The sequence below is a fragment of the Larimichthys crocea genome, chromosome X (genome assembly GCF_000972845.2).
Source record: "Larimichthys crocea isolate SSNF chromosome X, L_crocea_2.0, whole genome shotgun sequence".
Taxonomy (NCBI): domain Eukaryota; kingdom Metazoa; phylum Chordata; class Actinopteri; family Sciaenidae; genus Larimichthys; species Larimichthys crocea.
The window spans coordinates 10,330,736-10,351,776 of record NC_040020.1 but is presented as its reverse complement, the minus strand read 5'-3'; the positions used below and the strand labels follow the sequence as shown (position 1 = coordinate 10,351,776).

At 41.5% G+C, this 21,041-nt stretch overlaps 1 protein-coding gene across 1 annotated transcript in view; it reads right to left on the bottom strand.

The window, feature by feature from the left end:
* Positions 1–7,793: 7,793 nt before the first annotated feature.
* The window catches only part of pcdh7a (protocadherin 7a), a 40,985-nt gene continuing 27,737 nt past the window's right edge, over positions 7,794–21,041 (bottom strand). The window contains exons 4-5 of the mRNA XM_019256396.2: positions 13,573–13,774; positions 7,794–11,992 (exon numbers count right to left, since the gene is read on the bottom strand). Coding sequence (XP_019111941.1) covers positions 11,454–11,992; positions 13,573–13,774 — 741 coding nt within the window. The 3' untranslated portion in view covers positions 7,794–11,453. The remainder of the gene's footprint in view (positions 11,993–13,572; positions 13,775–21,041) is intronic.

Genomic DNA, 21,041 nt, shown 5'->3' with positions numbered 1-21,041 from the left:
AGACACACACATCCAGGTGAGACGGTTCATGATTGTAACCTAAAGCAGATTTTCAATTTCAAGTAATTCAACCACGATAAAAAAGAAAAAAACGTGGTGTTTTGCAGCAATATAATGGAGTTTTTATAAACTGGGTTTCGGGAATAAGGGCCACGCCTTGCACTCATTCAATTTCCGTTCTCCATGTACTTAAGCATTCCTTTTCCATCCACTCCTTCTTTGATGCCGCTGTCACATCCCACCCTCTTTCTCGCTTTGTCTTTCCTTTTCTCGTCTCCATTCTCACACAGGAACCAGGGTCTCTAATCCGTAGAGTCGCAGAGAGACTGTTTCGAGAATGCTTCCCTGCCTAACAAAACTAACAAAACTAACAACTACTCTGTGCTCCTTTACACCTTTCTCAGCTTATGTCCTCCTCTGTAAGTCGCTTTGGATAAAATCGTCTGCTAAATGCAATGTAATGTAAAGAGACGGTTCCCCCACTCAGAGTCTCCATCCCCCCAGGTTCCTTCCAGGATCCCTCCCGTCAACCTCAGGACCACTTTACCGATGGTCCCGCCTCATCCCTCTCACCTTTCCCTCCCCTCATCCCTTACTCCCTCCCTCCCATCATCCCTCATCCTAACATCCCTAATCCTCCGACCCTCATCCCATCATCCCTCCATCGCTCAACCCCTCTAACCCCCACCCTTTCCCTAACCCCTCCCCGCAGCATATCACCCATGCTTCCCGAATGTCACTCGTAATAAACATGTTTAAACTTCATCTGTACGGGCGTGGTCCTTGTTAGTGAATTGTCTTTTAGTGTCAGAGACAAAGGGATGTTAAAACATGTTAAAAATGTGACGTGCAAGCCGTGAAAACTCACCAAGCTTTGCATCAACACCTTAAAATCTTTAGATAAATAGGTTTTTGACCGTCACTGTGACCACAGAGATTTCCATTCCTTCTATGAAAATCTGAAGTGTGTGTGAATTTGGATTAATTAGACATGAAAATAAGGACAGTTGTTTTCAGTTCAGTTTGAAAGGCATGGGTTGATTTAGACTAAAACATACTCTAGCACGTATTAGAGAAATGGAAAAAAAAGATATTATTGATACTGAAGTGGACACTTCAACCATGCCAAAAAGAAATTTTGGCACACCCCTCGAAGTGGACACTCCACTTCAATGTCAACACTAAGCCCCTGAACTTAACTTATCTAGAGAGGAAAGAAGCACACCAATGACTGAAAAAGAAAATATTACGCTGTATTTTTTTATTGAATGTGGGCTGTAATGACATTATAAAACCTTTGTGGCAATGAATTTAATTTTGTGTCGGTTTATAGCCTCATTTATAAAAAGACTGTTGAATTGAAAAGCAAAAACACTTCATTAAAATTCTTTTGTATCTGCTGTTGAACAAATAAATGAACAGAGCAAGGACAACGGACGCACTTCTTCCTCCAAGCAGAAAACAAGCACCGACAAAGACAGCTGCAGACCATGTCATCACAAAGCACATTAAACATATTTGCAAGCAGCATATTCTTTAATAATTTTACTTTTAACTTAAAAAGGTATAGATAACTTTAGTGCACACAATATCATCAACATTAGAAAGTAAACTCTGTCCTACAAGTGGTGGGACCTTAGGTTGGCAAAGTCAGTCAGTCTCTATCCATTATGTATTATTTGTGCACTGTTCAGTGCATCCTTGCTGTTATCAGCAGAGGGTGTTCTGAAGTGGGCTACCTAAGCCAACTTATACATGCAGATAAAAATGAAATATGAGATTTCAAATGAGAAAAACTGTTTTACTCACAGGGATTGGGAAAATATTTACTGTATGTGTCATGTTGTAACTAAGAGGATGTTATTTAAGTGCATGTTTACTGTCATTTAGTGTTCACATAGTCAAGTATCATGAGATGTTTAAAGCAGAGCTGTAAACTGAACAATAAATCTGAATCTCACAGGCAAATGTTCATGAGTGTAATGAAAATTGCATCTCTAAGTGGCTTGAATGGAACAAAACTTTCAGCCTTGTTTAATACTATAGTCAGCTTGTTATCAGCTCGAACATGCTTTCATTGTCAATGTGCCACAACACTGTATATAATGAATTAAACCACATCTGTGATATATCTACACCCATCTGTCGTCCCTGAGGAATGTTTCCTTTTATTGTAGTCCTTGACAATAACAGCTAATTCACTTCGCTTAATTTTCACGTTTCATCTGGCGGAGATTGGCATCACTTGTTCTAAAGTGTTTTCTCAAAAGGAGAACTCTTCAGTAGATGAGTTTCTCTGGAATGTTTGTCATGCCACAGTTGCATAAATATTATGATATTGCATCAAGATGCACTCTCTTTCATAAAGCGGCGACACACTTAAAGGTTTATTTGATGTAGTTTCCTGCTACGATTCTCCACATTAGACTGTATTTGTAATGGTTGAGACCAGCCAGGAAAAACATGTATATGAAAATCGCTACACTGACAGTGTGTATAATTAAATGTGTTTTTCCATCCCACCTTTTATGCTTGAAGCATTATATATTTTTTCTAACACTTCCAAAGCATGAGCTATCCTGAGGTGCCGTGCAGGATCTTGCCTTACTTGCCCATAAAGATCACAAGTATTTCCAGTGTACTACTGTATCTGAAATGTAAGAGAATTTTAAATGATGTCACATGTAGCTGACAGGGTTGCTCTGCAAACACGGCAAAATGTTCAGAACGTGCTGTAATGCAGATCAGCACATTTCTTTAGTGATCTTTCGAGTCTGCTAGTTTCAGCTCATTTACAGCACACAGGCTGGGTATGTGCAAAGAACACTTTCCGGGTTTCCTACTACAGATGATCTGATTCCAGACAACATCACCTTCATAGAGACCAACAGAGACCTGCATGCTGCTGCTGCCATCTGCTCCGGGAGCAAACCGAACAGATGTAATATTGAGGTTCTGAGACCAAAAAAATATGCAAGTTTTCCATTTTCCGTAGAAGGTCATGAAATCACAGAAATAGAAAACAGTGGCTGTCTGTGTTTAGGGCATACAGAAGTCGGGAACAGGTGCCATAACAATGCAGAGACGTCCCATCCCTTGAAAGGAACAGGCTGCTGTTTGGCAGTAATAGAAGGGCCTATGACTGCATCATGGCAAATTACTGAGCCAGCTGTGCTGTTCTTCTACCAATGACGGTCCCTCAGCTCCCTACTGTGCATATCTGAGCTGTATCCAGCTACTATGCAATGAGCAAAAAAATGCTACATTTGTCTGCAGAAGCGGATACATTGTGATTAAAATCCAATCAAACAACAGTGTAGTAATTAAGTACTAATATCTAATGTGTGTTGACCTTTTAATAGATATCTAATTACTTCTGTCGTAACTTCAAGGGGATAAAACATGAAGTATTAATCTTTAACTCTCATTTGATGTAATATTTAATGAAAGAAATATTTAATTTGATATGAAACAGAATTGGTTATAATTAGCTTTTCGATAGCACCTCCATGCGCTAATGTCATATACATACATTATCTTTTAAGTGTTGCACTTTAGATTGATGTGCTATAGTTTTCTTCATTCCAGTCTTCATCATTCGTATTATTAATTGACCTAATGATTATAAATGATCGACTCTCTCTTTAGCTGATGTTTATTTCACAACAGGCTATAGACCAAAATAATACTACTGTACTAGGAATCTAACAAATAAATTCAACTGTGGCGCCTGTAGCCTGATCCCCAAGCTGTAGCACTCCCATTTGCCCAGTTGGTGTCCACGTTGAGCTTCATTTAAAGGTCAAGGCTGCTCTTGAGTTCTTGAGTTCTTGTCCCTGAATAAACTAAAGAAAATCACCCTACTACTACCACTAAAACTATAAAAGTACCTTAAAAAGTAAGTAAAGCAAAAACTATGTTACTGTTTACTACTATTTACTCTTATATGTGTAAGTAATTAAAATTACAGCCTCGAGGTAACTGTTACCTGCCCCTCAAATCACTATTGTCACAGTCTGAGGCTGGCACTTATCTACACACAAGGCAAAAACTTTCTCATTTAGCACAATTAGGGGTTAAGACACACAGCGAGCAGCTGAGGAGAAAAACAACACAGACCGAGTGTTATTTGTCTCTGGTCTTTCAAAAAGCCAGAAGCTGTCAACTATCAGGCCAATCAGTAGATGAGAAACACCTCTGCAATCACTTGAAAGAGTAAATCACACAGCACCTGCAGGCCATCAGCCACACACACACACACACACACACACACACACACACACACACGTGTATATACATACACGTCTTTGTTACTTTCTAGGGACCATGGTCTCAAAGTGACATGTGAGGACAACAAATCTAAAATATCTGACTTTAGATGTGTTCACTCAAAATGTGATTTTTAAAACCACACTAATATATGACAAGATATTTTCATGTTCACATTGCATATTTTCTCCCTCACTGTAAATGTAATCATTTCATTTCTTGCATCTATTTCATTTTGCCCGTGGCTTGTTTGTGTCTTTACATTAGAGTGAACCGGAAACTTCACTCTTCCTTGATTCCTATTCCACCCAAAACCTCACGGCTTGTACATCTGCATGCTAAATATAAAACAACCCAACGCTGCTGACGTTAACGACTAGTCTGGCTGATGCAGAACGGCATAAATAAAATCAACATCAGAAACAAAACTGTGCAGTGAAAACTAGATTAATTAGGCAGTTACGGTTTTCACGCGTTACTGTAAAAGCAATTTCACTGTCCACTGCCAAATAAATATATTTTATATGTCTTGGAAATTAGTAGTGTAAAAAAAACAAGCTTAAAGGTCATTTTTGTGACAGAATATTTCATATTTAACATCTTTTTTATTTAAGAATATGTGGATATCTCCAGTTTAATTGGAAACAGTCTTTTTCTTTGTGCAGTTGTAGACTGATACATTAGGTATCTCATTCCACTGCAGTATATATGTATATTCTTCTGGCACAGCTTTGATGAGTTCAGGCTGACGTGACCATGAAAAGATGAAGAGACATAAATGACAGCCTACGGAGCAACACAGGGAGGATCAAATCTCACATCAACAGCCGCCTGGCGTATCAGGGAGAAAGAATGTTTACAGCTCTGCTGCAAGGCTTTCCTGAACAGAGGAACACAACGCTGACAGAACCGATCACATCTGCGATGTTTAATGCTCAGCTGTACTGATGCAGAACGTTTCTTTTGGTGTTGGAGGGTTGCAGCAACCTGCTATAGATGTTAACTGACTGGACATCAGAAGAACATTTCCTTTTGACAGGATTAGCACAAATAAGTAAGATAGGGAGATTTCAACACAAGAAACGATTATGTGTTTTCACTTTGAAACCAAGGTTTTCTCTCCTTCTGCATGAAAAGGGAAATTCAAAGGCAATTCACTTCAGCTCACTTTCACGTCAGAAAAGAAGTCTGCTTAAGCCCCTGAAAGCATCTGACAACTCCAAAGACCATTTGATATAGTGGACAGTGTGCGAGGAAGTTAACATTCTGGGGTTTACTTCACCAGGCGCCTTCTTCACAACATTTTCCTCTATCTTTATAAAATCAATAAAATGTACATCCACTGGGTCTATCCCTGGAATTTAATTAAGAGTTCAAAGAAACTGACATCGTTTCTCTTTTTCTTTTGTTTTTGCAGTGCAGACAAGTCCTTGTCCATTTATCTGGTGAAGCAGTGTGATTTATCTAGAAAGCTTTTTATGGACACCACTTAGATGAGATGACTTACGGATACGGAGGTTGATTGATACGATACCTGATGCTTTTGGTGTTCCAGAGAAGGTTGCTCATACCTTTTTATTGTGTGGTTTAATGATTTTTGTCTTTTATGTGTGTTTTTATGACTTTATTGCAGGCTGCAGAACAATTGGTCCTTTGGGGGTGGTAATGTCTGTACTGTTTTCCCCCCAGAAGACCCAAAACTATGGTCAGTAATTCATAATTTTCAGTTTAACACAAGACTTTTATTGGATGTGACACATGCTGGCATTTAAATACAAGTGATTATACTAATTGCAGATAATGAGGAGGATACAAATCATGAGGCCTTGCGATGCATGAATTGACGTTTCAACTCGTTCCTAAATCAAATGTGACGTTGCTATAAGCCATCAGTCTAAAAAACCCCCACAACAATTGCAATCGTTTCCTCAAACAGCATATTTCATTCAAGCTGTGGAGTGAATATAAAGTCAAGAGGTAAGAGTGACTAGTACAAACTGCAGAGCAACTTTCTGGCTGACAGCATAACAGTATAGATTGATTTATTTGGTTGTTTTGCTGTTAAAATAATAGAAAATTGTCTAATTTGGTTTGTTGGTCTAATTTATAATGGTGTCTGTGTTGTAAATGAATGAATGATTACCATAGTAAGTTTATCTTCTCTACACTTGATGCATGTGACATCTGAAACATTCAGGCAGCCACATATCGCTCACCTTTTCTCCAATTTTCACCTCTGAATTACACCTAAAGTACAGGAAATGTATTACTCCCCCTATTATCCATTTTTCTATCTGACATAAAGTGTGAAATATGAAGGGCCTTCTACTCCTAAATGATCATTTCCCAGATTGTGTCACATTAAACCTCTTTCCATTCTATTAGAGGAGAATAACCACGTGAGGCCACATTCGCTGCTATAAATTAAACTGGCAGCTGTATCTTCCAGCTGTCTGCCCCAAAGAAACGTCCTCTAACCGAACATACAAAGAAACGTATTCATAGTTCTTCACTGTTAGTCGTCGTTTCTGAAGTATATTTAGAGAAACTGATGTCTTGTCATGCTGCTTTTCTTTCGCCATCTTTCACTATGACCAAAATGAATTTGGTCATAAAGGACAGCTGATACACGTGCCAGAAAACTAATGTAATACTGATTTATGTCCACATGGTGTCATTATTGCATACTGGACAAAATACAATACTGATTGGGGATTTTTTTTTTTTCTTTCTTGACATTTTGAGTCCTTCACACTAATCTTTGCAGCAAACACCTCTGAAGCGTTTTCCGATAAGTCTAAGTCCAAATTGCCCTCTGCATTTTGAAACTTTTCTTGCAAGCAGGATCCAGTTCACAATATTCAGCTTTCAAAGATAAAGCTGATGGACTGTGCCACATTTTAGAAATGTATTCTAGTCAGCCAGGTGCAAATTGACATTACCCATTAAAATAACAGTATCAAGGTGTCATTCTGCCAAATGGATGGATTTCAGGTCTATTGGTTCGGCATTAAAAACTGTTTAACAGTTTAGCTCGACTGTTCATTCGTGACCTTGGAAACAGAAGATGTCAATGCAGCTTCCACTCAAAGCCCCATTAGTTGGTTATTCTAGGGCTTTCGTCTGTATCACATGGTCTTCATTAGGTTTTGATGTTGTCATTGGTCGCCAGTTTTGGTACCACTTTCCTAATAAGTTGTAAATGTTAGTAGGAACGAATAAAGGTTCAGAAATGTTTAATCTTCTAATAAGCCATCAGAAAAAGTCAAGTTTGTCATCTGACGTTATCAGTGCTTATCATTAATTAAGGGTTTATACAGCGATCCTTCAAGTCTGAAGTTGTAAAATTGTTAATAAATTGATTTTGGTCCAGATGCCCACAGCCGTTTTTTCCCAAAGGTATGTGGTGAAAAAGTCAATTTAAGGAATCCTCTTGATGAACTGAAGGTTTTGGCTGAAGAGCAACTTCGTTTTGTTTATCTCGTAGTTATCGTGTGAAATAATCTTCAAGAAGTTACCGGACAAACAAGTGTTTGAAGTTTTTAATGTCAAAGTCAAACTTTTACATGATTCATCTTCGTACCAAACCATTCTTCGACAGCTCCTCTTCTTCCTCGTCATAGCAAATGCAATTAGTTCATTATGTAATTACAGGAAGGGAGCAGCAAAAAACAGAGCCAGCCCCCGTAAGAAACGAAAACAAAGAAGAGGAAAATAAAAATAACATTTTTTTTTTTCTCATTTTTTTTCTCAAGTGCAGATTTGAAGACCTTAAGCATGCCATTGTCTGTTATGGTTTCCAGTTGTCTGTTCTACAGTGTAGTTTTTATCTGTACATGGCTATAAGGGTAACGACAGCACGAGGGGGATGACAGCATGATGTGCGCTGAAGTGTCTGTTTTGCAAAATGTCTCGATTAGTGGGTGATAGATCTCAGACGTTAACGCTCTTCTCTGTCCGTCTCCCCTCTCTGTTTTGCAGAAGATTGAAACATATTCATGTTTAAACGTGCAGTATAAAAAAAAAAGATACACACCCACACAGATTCATGTACAGTAAGTTCCCTTAAATCCGGATAGGAGGGTTTGAAAGGTGCCATAATGGAACTGCCTTAAAACAGCAGTTTGAAGAAATATCTGCCGCTTCGAAGCGGCAGGGCTGTGTCAAGAGTCTCTTTCCAAAAAACCGATAAACTGGACGTTAGTCCTTCAAGACCTTTCCGGCGTCCGAAGGGATTGAGACACACTTGTCTTTCTTCCAGAGAAAGAGCGTTGTCCTTCTGTCTCGCATGTACCCTGCAGGATGTTGTGATTGTTTTCACCAATCCCTTTTTCAATGTGAACTCTCTTGTGTTGGGCCTTGAGTTTCATCCTCAGCACAGTCCATCAGTAACAGAGCTCAGTAAACAGCCATGTTGGGGTTTTGGGGGGTAATGAAGGCTTAGGGAGTAAGTACATCAGTGGTTTAAAAGAAGGGGGTTGGTCACAGAGTCATGAAGTTGAAGGTATATACAGGTATACAAAGTGTAATCACGCACATACTGTAGAGCGCACCCATTTTTCAGCCCAATTACCGCTGTAAAATGAAAGTAGAGGACACGGTGCTGCTTCCACGTGTTCAGTTATCTTTCAGTCGAGCAGCAGCAGTGTGTGGGTTTGTGTGTGGCCAAAACCACAAGTAGTTAGTTTACGAGTCGAACATCTTACCTGAGTGTTGTTCTCCTTTCTGAATAACTCTAAGCGAAGGATGTCTGAACTTAATAGTAGCACACCCTTAACAAGCACGTCTCCTTCGCCTCATCTGATCCAAAACAACCAGAAAAATGAAGAGACACACTTACTGGCAATTTACAGCAGTGTTACATTCACCTATCCAGACATTAATGAGATCAGTGCAGATCAAGGGAGGAGAAGAGAGGAGAAAGGAAACTCATTAAGACCAGAGGGACGACCTAACCCTATTATCCCTATCACACCACTGAACCACACGCTGATGATGGGAATTAAGATGTGCTGGCCTCAATCCACACCCACTCGTCAGCTCAGTGCAGCAGAGTGTGTCTGGAGTCGTGCAGTAGCTGCTGGGAAGGACGAATGTGAAGGAGTCTGTTATCTGTGTGCTTCAGCACAGCAGTATGGGCGTGTTCGGGTCGGCACTGTGCGGTGAAAAGGGTGCAGCAGAACTCTGCGCTCACACTTACATTGTGTTCTTTTTTTTTTTTTTTGTTACAGCCTGCGGCACACTTTGGTGCCAACTCCGGGGCCGTGGAAACAGAGAGAAAAAGCCCAAGGTTACCCCAAAGTTGCTCCGCGATAAAGAAGGAACAGTTTAATCCACTGAAGCTAACTCCCTTGCTGCCATCATTATCTCCGTTTCCCCATAAGCATACAGATATAGTACAGATGTATCCAAATAGGCGTGGTATCCAAAAAGGCGTGTGGTTTTTTTAAAAAAGAGAGGAAAAAAAGTTAGCATTATCTTTCTTTCATGCAGAGTCCTGTTTTTTTTCCCCTTACAGAAATTTGGTTTTTCTATGAGTCCTACTTACAGTATGCAGAAAATCTCCCACATTATCTTATCGTTACATACAGTAGATGTCATGTCTGAAATTCCCTTTAATGTAGCCCCACACATCAGTCGGAGAGATGAGTAATTATTTAAATACATTTCATGTTTAAATACTGGCTGGAGAGGAGCAGGCAAAATGCTACAGCTAGTTCAATGAGACGCAATATGTTAAAAAATCAGGAATAAGAGCACATACACACATAGTGCATATGAATTGCGTACTGCACACATCTTACTATGGGTTTGGGTTTCTACCTATGTTTTAATATGCCGCATGTGTGCATGTGTGTTCGCGCGTGTGTGCTTAATGTTTTCCGTAATGAAAGTTAATGCAAGTTATTATATACTTTACAGTTACACAGCCACTGAATCATGTCATAAACTGTGGCCCTATGCATGTTCACATTCGGTAAATGCGCTGTATGAGCTCGTGTTTACATGCTTAGGCCTGCGTGTGTAAGTGCGTGCATGCGTGCATGTGTTTATGTGTTGCGCATGTGTGTGTGTGAGAGAACATTTATGATACATGAACACTGTAAGGACGCTGCAGGCCGCGAGAGCGTGGCCTCGGTCTATACTCTGAAACGGTGGACGCCAGCAGAGAGATAACACTGCCGTTTTTTTTTTGTTTATCAAATACACACGTACAATATATACATACAGACTGGGTGTGGAGGCAAAATAATAAAACACATATTTTCACACACGCCGGAATAGGGTGGCAATACTGACACTCTATGAGAACCTTGTATTCTGGTTACATTTGATTACTGTAAAAAAAGAAAGAAAAAAAAGTCTTTTCACATTGTTGCAGTTTGTTTATGTTTTTAAAGAACGATACCTGATAATCGAGATCAGCACATTTTTTTTCTGCCTTGTAACTGTACAGTGACCACACGTCCTGTTGGTGCTTTGATACTCTGTTTATGACGGGATCAGCAGTTTGATTGGTTAATATCCCCGTCTTATGTTACGATACGAGTTGATCAGGCATTAGAAAGTTTGATTGGTTTGAATTACATCCAAAGAACTCAATCAAAGACCCGTTACTTCTTTTTTGTCTACTTTGCCCGGATAAGACCTCTGTGGTTTCTTTTTTTCCAGTGGATCGTTCACCAGTTGAGTCTAAATCTTCCTCGGTGAAAGTTTTTGTTTGCACCGTGAGTATTTATAGTATCAGGATTTACTCAGTCTTTCTTCTTCACACGGATCCCTCTGTGGCAGAGGGGCAGGCATGCATTGAATTCAGGTAAAAAGAAGAGATGAAGTTGTCCTCCTCCACATAGACGTAATGGGATTGCCTGTAGGCATCTTTCACTAGTAGTTAAAAAAAGACGTTTTTTAAAATTTTTTTTTAAAGAAAGTACTCCTGGTCACAGCTCCCCGTAGAGTTGATCCATCACTTGCTTAAGTTTAAGTGCCTATAAATATTAGTCAGAATCCAAAAGTTCCAATTTGATATACAGCTTTTGGAAAATGTCTTGACATTTTCACATCTTCACAGGTTTTAAAAGGCCTTCCAAACTGATGACTTGCCAGTAAAGTCTTAACCCTCCCTCTTTTTTTTTCGAAAAAGGGAGGGTTGTGTGGTGATGATTGCGCCATTGCCAAGGCTGTCACAGGTAGACCTCACGGCGTGACAGCGTGAGGCAGGACGTGGTCTTGTAGTCCCCTCCCGTCCGCGTCAGCGGTATGACCTCAGGTGGGTTCTGGCCTTCACCTCCGTCTTCCTCCTGCTGGCGCCTCCCGAAGCCCGCGCTGCTGAATGTGTCGTAGGATGCTGAAGTCATCTTGCGGTTAAGAAGGTTGCGGTTGTGATCGCCCATGTTCCTGTTGCGGTCTCCTCTGCCCAGGGTGCCAAGAGGATCCCCGTTGGCTAAGGGTAACCTCTGACCTTCTCCGCCGACGACCACCCCCGGTTCCGAGCTCCCTGCGCTGCCGGCACTCTCGCTGTCGCTCTCGTGGTCGTTGCCGCGGAGATTGTTGTTATCGTCTCCCGGGGCGAAGGTGGAGAGCCGCGGGGGGTCGCTGCCGTGGCGCTGACGCTGGCGAGGCGAAGGGCGGACGGGCATCCAACAGGTGTCAGAGTGGCCAAACTCATCACACTCCCTGGTACATTTTCCTGTCAGAGCTACGTCTGGCAGCTGTCTGGCATCTGGACATTTGAAAGAGACAGGAAAAGAAAAAATAAATAAATTTCTGGTGCCTTCAAGAAAGAGACACAGAGGAAATACAGGCAGAGAGAGAAGGGTATGATGTGAACTTGGATTCCTGCAATTGTAAGGTTGTGTCCTTACAGCTAGGTCACCAGGAAGACATAATTAAAAAAAGAAAAAGAAAGCAGATGCATAGAGCACAGCAGAAATGATGAGTTAAACACCGGGTGAGGAAGACAGGAGAAAGAAAAATGGGCAGGAAAATAAAGCAAAGCACGAAGGTTAAGGGAGAGGAGAGAATTTGAAGGAAGTACGAAAGGAAAGAAAAATGCTGCAGGAGCAAAATGGAAATCGCTGACTTCAATCTTTTTAAAAAATAATCCCCCCGCTGCGCTCAGCGTTACATGAAAGGTGAGAGGTGAAGTCAAAACAAACAACTATGGAGGCCAAAGAGGAGGTCAGAAATCTGAATGACAAACAGAAACGTCTTCACGTGTGAGGAAACGATTAAGTTACATATCAGCATCATTACATCCCATGAGTGACGGTTCAAAAGGTTAGTGAGGCCACCGGAGACTGAACGCCGACGTCCGACAAGATCAAGTGTCAAAGGTTATGGTCATCATCTATGTAAAGCAGTCATCTATGAATCAATACTGACATCGCGTTGAATGCAGACAGGACTTTTAATGATGATAGATGAGGTAAATGTGACTTTCCTGCCAATTTAGAGAAACTGTCCATGTCACAGATAGCCAAAGGTAACGTAATACACCCTATACACATTTAATGAGCGCTACATTCATTCTACACTAAATACAAGAAATTAAATAGTTTTGTTGCATTGTGAAGATTAATTCCAGTTTTGTCGGCTTTGTACAGCAGCAGCGGCGGCGGGAGGGAGGGAGGGAAATTCACGTGAAAGCAAACAAACACATAATTATACAGCATAATTACGACCAACAGAATGAATTCGGTTCAGTTCCTTTCTCCGCCTGACCGTGACTCCACAAAATCCTTTTTACGCGTTGTGAAAAAACAGCTTTTAACCGCGGAGGTGCAGGCAGTCAGGCAGTCAGTCAAGTTCAGAGTGACCTTGGTGTTTCTTAAGGCTTCGCTCTGGCGTGAGTACACACAGAGGAAAAAAGCTTCTTTTCACTCCATCCTTGACAAAAAAAAAAGGTAAAAACACAATTTTCTTTGTTGAAAGGGAAGTCGTGGACGAGCTTCTGGCACAACACACTGCTGCACATTAAGCTTTTCTAAAAAAGATCTTCACGTGACACAAATGCATCTGCACGCAGGACAATTGCTTTATTCCATAACGCACATTCCCATCATCATGTGAGGAGAGAAAAGCCTCCTGAGACCTCGACTGCGAGTCAAAGGTTGGAAAGGGGCCTGGGCTCGTGTGATTGAGAGTGTCTACAATCAAAACATGTGTAAGCCTTTCACAGAATACACTGCACATAGCCTTGGGAGACAAAAGTTGTAAGTAAATGTATCTGGGTCTCCTCTGAATGGGTTCAATGAATTCTATTGGTTTGCTGTGTGTGTGTGTGTGTGTGTGTTCTCTGACCATTCTCCACATGCTCCTCCTCTCCCACGCTGCCCTCCGGTGTGGTCCGCTCGTAGCCTTCCTCGGGCAGCGGGAGGGCTCCCAAACGCGGTCCCGATGAACTCTTGCTGCTTGGCGTCTCCGAGTCCTCCATGCCGCTGTCATAGCAACCGCCGTCCTGGGGCTGGCTCACTACCGAGAAGGTCACCCGGCGGAGGGTCCCCTGCAATGGGAGGGGGAACATACACAAACACAATATGTGGATTAATCATCCAGGATTCCTAATCGGAGACTAAATCTGAGGATTAGGCTCGTGGGCAGGGGTCTGCAAAGACATATTGAGATTATCTGATCGTGTTCGCCTTGATGAGTTTAGCTGCTACAATGCGGGGTAATAGTCATCAACCAATCATGGGCGTCTTTCAAAGTTTTCGGTTGGCTTTTAATCCCAGTTGAGATTAATGCTGCTGGACACGGCTGATGTTTACAGACCTGCCTGGAGACACTTATTTTCTTTATCTGGACTGGAGCCCACTAGTATCATCAGTAGCAGCTGGGTAACTCTCAAAAACACTTACTTAATGCTCAGTAAGTCGGCTGGTATTATTTTCCTATTGTCAACAAATCCCATTGAAAAAGCTATTTGTTCCGTTTGCTCTAAATCTGGCGTCACTGAGGTTTTAGGAAATGATTTCACCTTTATAAATATATATATTCCTTCATATTTTTATATATTTGTGACGTACTTTTAAGGATTCAGCCTGAAGCTCATTTGCTCCTTCTGAAGATACTTCTGAAGGAACAAATGGGCTTTGGGCTGAGTGCCACACAGGGTATGAAAGTTGGAAAGTACAGAGAGACGGATTAATGCATTGCCGGTTTTGGTCTTTTTATTGGATTTGTTAACAATAACAACAAAAACATAGAATATCATCAGCCTTATCCTTTCAGGTCTGATGATTTTTCAGACAGTTTCTTTTCAGTTTTACTTTTTATTTTTTACCCTCCAGCTTGCAGAATAATTTCACTTATTTTGGATTCGGTTTGGTTCATTCCGACTTTTCTCGTTTCTGTTGACACTGCGTGCCGTTTGTTTCCGTTTTTATTATTTTTCCACGCTGGCCCAAGGAAAACTACCAACCGCTATGTTGAATTTAATTGGCATCTGAATGAAAAAATAAAAAAATAAAGAAGTACCGCTTCCTTTTGTACGATGTAGCCATCACTGGCAAACAGGCTATCCACCACCAGCGACAAATCTCCTAATTCATTCCTTCAGTGGAAGTGGTGGCGGCGATTTAGTCACAACTCACATCATTCACTCCAACTGTGCATCACACCTGCTGCTATTTCACCACACAAATCACCCCAGTCTAGTTAGCGAACCGGTTTTCACCTTGGAGGGAGGGAAGAAAAACTGTAATAAGTCCATGCTGAGAGAATATCAGAGAGAGTTAAATGACTCCGTCTGGCCTGGAGGGATCACTCTGCACCAGGAAGCCCACTTCTATACAACATCCCCCCTGTCTCCGCTCCTGCTCATTTATCCGCTTGCAAAATTACAACCCTTTCAATTTAGACCTGCTTTGAAACACGCGGCGTATATGGAAGGAAGTGAGGGAACAGAGGGAAAGACACAGATTAGGGCGGAAAACCTTCAGCCCGGGAACGTCGCCTCAGGATAATCTGGAGGGAAACTGATGGACGGCTGGCAGAAAAGCCCCAATCTGAGCCAATTCTTCCTCTTCTTCTTCTAATCACCCAGAGAAAAGGGAACGTTTGAACGTTTCACCTCATGAACATGCATGCAGACAGGGAAAATGGCTAAATTAATTAAGCAGAAGTGGGAAATTAACGGAGAAACTTCTGCAATTTCTCGACAAACGCTCAGATGAAAGAGGGATGAGAGAAAGTAACTCAGAGGGCTTGGGGTTGGTGAGCACATGCAAGACCGAGGAGGAGGAAGAGGAAGCGATGTTAGAGTCTAATGGAAAAGCGGCAGTTCTTGGAATCTTCATCTTAACTCTCCACAGGGAGAGCGATGTATTTTTAGAGCGTTAACTCAGATGAAGAAGCAGTCCAACCCTCTTTTTCCACTTGTTCAGACTCGGGGCAATAACAGAACGAGGAAAAAGTGGGTGTAAAAGTGCACGGAGCAGAATATGAAGTGACGTGAGGATCGCTTCTGTTTCCTGCTGATGAGAAAAGAAAATTAATTGTGTGATCTCGCCCAACAAGTTTGTTTTAGGAGATCACAGACGATTCCTCTGACTTTAGCAGGCTGTCAAAGCGTTCTCTTAGCATCATAGAATAACAAAAATGATAATTATTTCCAATCACGAGAAAACAAGAGACTCGATGTCTCCACACACGTTTCCTGTCCAGCCTTCTGTTCTGAGAAACAGGAAGGAAATGAGATTACCGTGGATTATTGTTCGCGCCGGGTTCGTGCCTCTCATGTATCACATGTATTACATTCAACTCACAGAGCTGTGGATTTGATTCTTTAAAACGATGAATAGCGAACTCTAGCAACACTTAGCAGAAGCTGTGAGGCTTTGAGTTCAAGTCAGACTCGGTCACCCACGATCACAAGCTTTTCACTCCACGACTCTTTATAAATGCGTGTTTTTGATTTTTTCCAAAGCCCGGAAAGTATTTAAATAAGATTTCTGAGTATTAATACCTCTGACCACCACCGCTGTATATTATCCAGACACAGAGTGGAGAGCAGAGGGAATGAAACAACACTATGATATATTTTCCTGGAGTCAATAACTGTAATTGCTGCATAACTACGTTCATTAATTATGTAAACACAGAGAGGCTTTGTTGTTTAGTCAGATTACGGAATAAAGATATACCTGACCAGCCAGGTGTGAGTCAGTCTAGTGCTGTGGGACGGACTGAGGCTGTGCTTTTATACTAATTTAGATCATCACTGATTGCTTTGCAGTTTATCATCACCGTAAGACGCCGTGACAGCAGTGAGACAGACTTCAACTTTAACTTTATTTATTCATATAGCACCTTTCATACTGAACTGTAGCCCAAAGTGCTTCAAGAACCTATAGGATAAAAAGCATAATTTAAGAACAGTTGCTTTAAAAGTAGATATGACCTGTACAGTGAATAAGCACCAGAGATAAAAGTATCAGGGAGTGATCAGGACATAAAAATTCAGTAGTGAATGGCATCTTAGGTAAAAGCCGTCTTAAGTTTTTTTTTAAAAACGTCTACAGAGGTCAGATCCATAGGCAGGCTGTTCCAGAGATGGGGCCGCGGTATCTAAAAGCGGCCTCACCAAACTTCTGTGTGGAGGTTCTGGGGACAACTATGAGTCCAGATGCCGAGGATCTGAGGGACCTGCTTGGTACATACCTCTGTAGCATGTCACAAAGGTAGGTCGGTGCCATTTAAAAAACAATAAGTGAATCTTAAAATCAATTCTAAAACTAACGGGTAACCAGTGCAAGGCTTTTAAAACAGGGGTCACGTGTGCCCTCTGTCTGGTCTTTGTCAGTACTCGGGCTGCAGAGTTCTTCAGTTGTAAGCGGCCTTGTTTAGTCAGATTACAGAATAAACTCACATGCATTTTACTGCAAAGGCACAAAAACAAGGGATGGGATTACTTTGTGAATGTGGAAATCCAGCTCGCGCCACAGGACGGGACTTTGACTGACAGTCGGGGAGTGAGTTGCCTCTTGCCGGTCGCTCCGTGTGTGTCTTCTATTACAGAATTCATCTGTGCAGCCGTGATTCCATCTAATTCAATTTCCCTCTAACCCTCTTTGTGGCCAGGGCTGCCCCCTTTCATTTCTTCATCCTGATAATTTTATTTTCTATTTCTCTCCTTTATCCTCCCATCTTTTTTTTTTTTTTTTGGGCCGACGCTGCAGTCGACTCTGCTTCTCACAGCTCTAACTCTCCCTCCTTTCTCTGTTCCTCCCTCTCACTTTGCTCAGGCCCCCTCCTCCCCTTCCTCCTCCACCTCCTCCTCCTCCTACATCCCTTCTCCTTCTTGCCAGTCAGCTTTATGATGTGGCGATCGATGATGTGTCCTTGACCTCGTTATGAGTCCCTCTCCTCTTCCCCACAGCAGGCTTTATTGACCCATAACTCCTCTACACTCCCTAACCCCCTTTTTTCCCCTCTTTTTCCTCTCATGCTCTGTCTCTCCGCTATCTCAAAGTGTTTTTGCTCATTGACAAACCTCTCTTCTTTTTCTTTTGCCAGATCCCCTGCCCTTAAAGTCATTAAACTCCACTGAGTATACGCTCTACATGTTCTGCCCCCATCCCTCTGTCTTCTTATCATTTTTTATCTTACTTTTTTATTACAAAGTTGGCTTGATACTTGTTCCCGTTCTAAAATTTTATGGTAATATGGTCTTTTAAAAGCTTTTTACACCTCTGTCTTCTTTGCTCATACCTTAAATTTGCTTCCTGTCTACTTCGCCAGCTTGTACCTTTCCTCTAAAAAGAACACCCTGTGTACCCAAGAACCTCCTTGATGTTTTTCTGAACTGACTCACAAAGCACAAAGCATGTTTTTGCGTGTGCATGCTTTCTGTTATTTGGCTGTGAAAATGCAATAAAGTACCGAGTACTACGTATCCCAATTACCCACTGAATGTCGACACACGTCTATGCTCACACTTTTGAAGACACACACACACACCCGCGCGCATTCGGATGAATTGGCTAAGGTCCAGTGTGGCCTATGAATTCATGGCTGATGGAATATTAATTGAGTTTGACGGAGGACATAAAAAACCTTCCCCTTAATCTGACACGGGCCATTACAGTTCAATACTGACATGGGAGCTTCACTCATCTGCGTGTCACGGCGAGTGTGTTTCGAGTGGGAGTGTTTGTGTACGTGTGCGCTTGTAATGCATCTGAACACGCGTTATGAGTAGCTCGACACTGTATGGGTGTTATTGGGGAGTTATTTCTGGCACATCGGTGTGAATCAAACAGAGGCATGATGGGTCTGAACTTGAATAAACTTAACCATCTGAATCTTGCAGCTCTGAAGTAACTGTAGAAGGGAAAAAAAAGTTCCTAATATAGCTTTCATTTTCAGTCCAACAGTGTGCAGTGCACACGTGTGTGTGTGTGTGTGTGTGTGTGTGTGTGTGTGTGTGTGTGTGTGTGTGTCTGTGTGTGTGTGTGTGTGCATGCATATGCTTATGAGCGAGTGAGACTTCACACCTTTATGTTTGTGTTTTTACTGCTGTGTATGAGTGTGAGACTTTCAAAGCCTGAAAGATGTGTTATGTCAGCTTGTGAAAGTACACGTGTGTGTGTCTGTGTGTGTGTGTGTGTGTGTTTGAAGTGCGAGGGAGGTGCATATGCGTGTGCGAGTGCACAGGTTGGCTCAGTCATCAAGGTAATTAGTGTGTAAACCTCCTTGCTGTCGGTTCAAAGAGAATTAACGAGCTCTAGTTAATTAACAGTCTCCCTCTCTTCTCGTTACATGTGTCTGCATATTCAACACATGCGTGTTTGCGTGCAGATGTGCATCACCGTGCACATTTGGACGTGTGTTTTTTGTTTGCCTGTGCCCGCGCTACCCTCTGGTCTGCATAATGAATCGACAGGATGCGGCTTATGCATAAACCAAAACTACAAATATGGTTGTAGGATGAGAGCCACGTTTCCCTTTTGGCTCTCTGCTCGGTCTCATTTAATTGTATTATTTATTAGTTTGTTACATACTGTATACTTTCTATTGTTTAGTTCCTCTTTAGTGCATGAGCAGTATTTTGGTTATGAGACACAGATTTCTGCTGTTGCACACATTTGTTCATCCGCTCACTGAACCCAGAGTCACGTTGCATGCGGGCAGAGCGAGGATGTCATGCATAATCCATAGCTTGTAGACGAAGGGTATATCCCATTTTAGATATACCACAACATATACATTACATCCAGCGTACTATACACAGACATAATGCATTTCCTGCAAGAAAATATGACTGGAGTTTGACTTATTTAACGCTGATGCAACAACATCCTTTTTTTTTTTTTTACAATCAATATCACAGTGACAGCGGATGGCGGCTTCTGCGCTCCTGAATTTATATTTGATAGCGAAGATGCAGCCAAATTAACATAAAGGCTGTTCAATAATTACCTTAAATAAACGGCTCTTAGATTTTAATTACATAAAATGTGTTTTTTTTTTCTTGCCTGCATGCTTTTCTTTATTACAAATGTAACAGACTGTGGCAGAGCGGATTCATACATTTTAATGATTGAGAATGAGGCCTCTATATTTTCTAATATTTCACAAATGTTCATCAGTTATGATGCTGTTGGCAAGTCTAATGGCACGTTGGCCAGAATCAAAGTGATGGATTATGTTTTCATCCTTCTTTACCCAACATCCCACTCTCACTTTTCTCTGTTTTTTTTTTCCATTCAAAACAAAATAAACAACTCAAGGTAGATATTTTTGCTTCTTCTCCCTGCTGGCTTCGTGTTGGACAGTGTTATGAGCGAAATGTCAATCAAGCAGACACCTGACAGCCTGTTTGTGATCACTCCCCCTCCAGAAACCTGATTTTTTCCTAATGCTGACTGAGGGGTGTAGCTTTGCATGTTAATACACCTGCCAGTTGTCCTTCACTGGTGATTTCCGCATGTGGACGTGTTTTATATGAAGTCAGGCTTCAATATTTATAAATGTGATTATTTAAATAAGTGGTCAGTGGGCAGGATGACCTATGGAAGGATTAAAACTGTGGCTTTTAAACATGAAATAACCTATGGAAGGATTAAAACTGTGGCTTTTAAACATGAAATATGATGTGTTTTTTTTAAAGATTATTTTTTTGGTCTTTTATGCCTTTATTGATAGTACAGCTGAAGATAGACAGGAAGCAGGGGGCAGAGACAGGCAGTAAATTAGCCGCCCGATGCGGGATTCGAACCGGGGCCAGCTGCAGCGAGGACTACAGCCTCCACACACGGGGCGGCCGCTTAACCCACTACGCTACCGACTGCCCCATGAAATATGATGTTGATTAAATGATCAGATTACAAAAATCGGTGAACAAGCAAATAAATGTTTACAGAATATTTGGAAGTTGCTTTCAGGAAACTGGACGAATCGAGATATTCGATATTTCAACACATAAAGATCAATAAAACAGTCCGACATCACCATCATCAAATTATGTCCCCTCATCCTGTTTCTCGTCACACGATACCTTATTTACTACCTAAAAATAATTGAGCTGATAAAGTGTCGGTCTTTTGCATATTACAGCTTCTAACTGTGCCGAATATGTAAGGTGATATTGCTGCCACAACACACAGTGAAAACTAATATGCTCTGTGTTGACAGCGCATGGGTGCAGTCCAGGCTTCATATCCGGAATGCTGATCAGTCAAAATGACCTTTGCTTCTGCTCCCTTGTTTTGACTTAGAAATCATGTTGTGCTAATGCGTGCACAAACTCTTTGGAGAGAGGAGCGAGC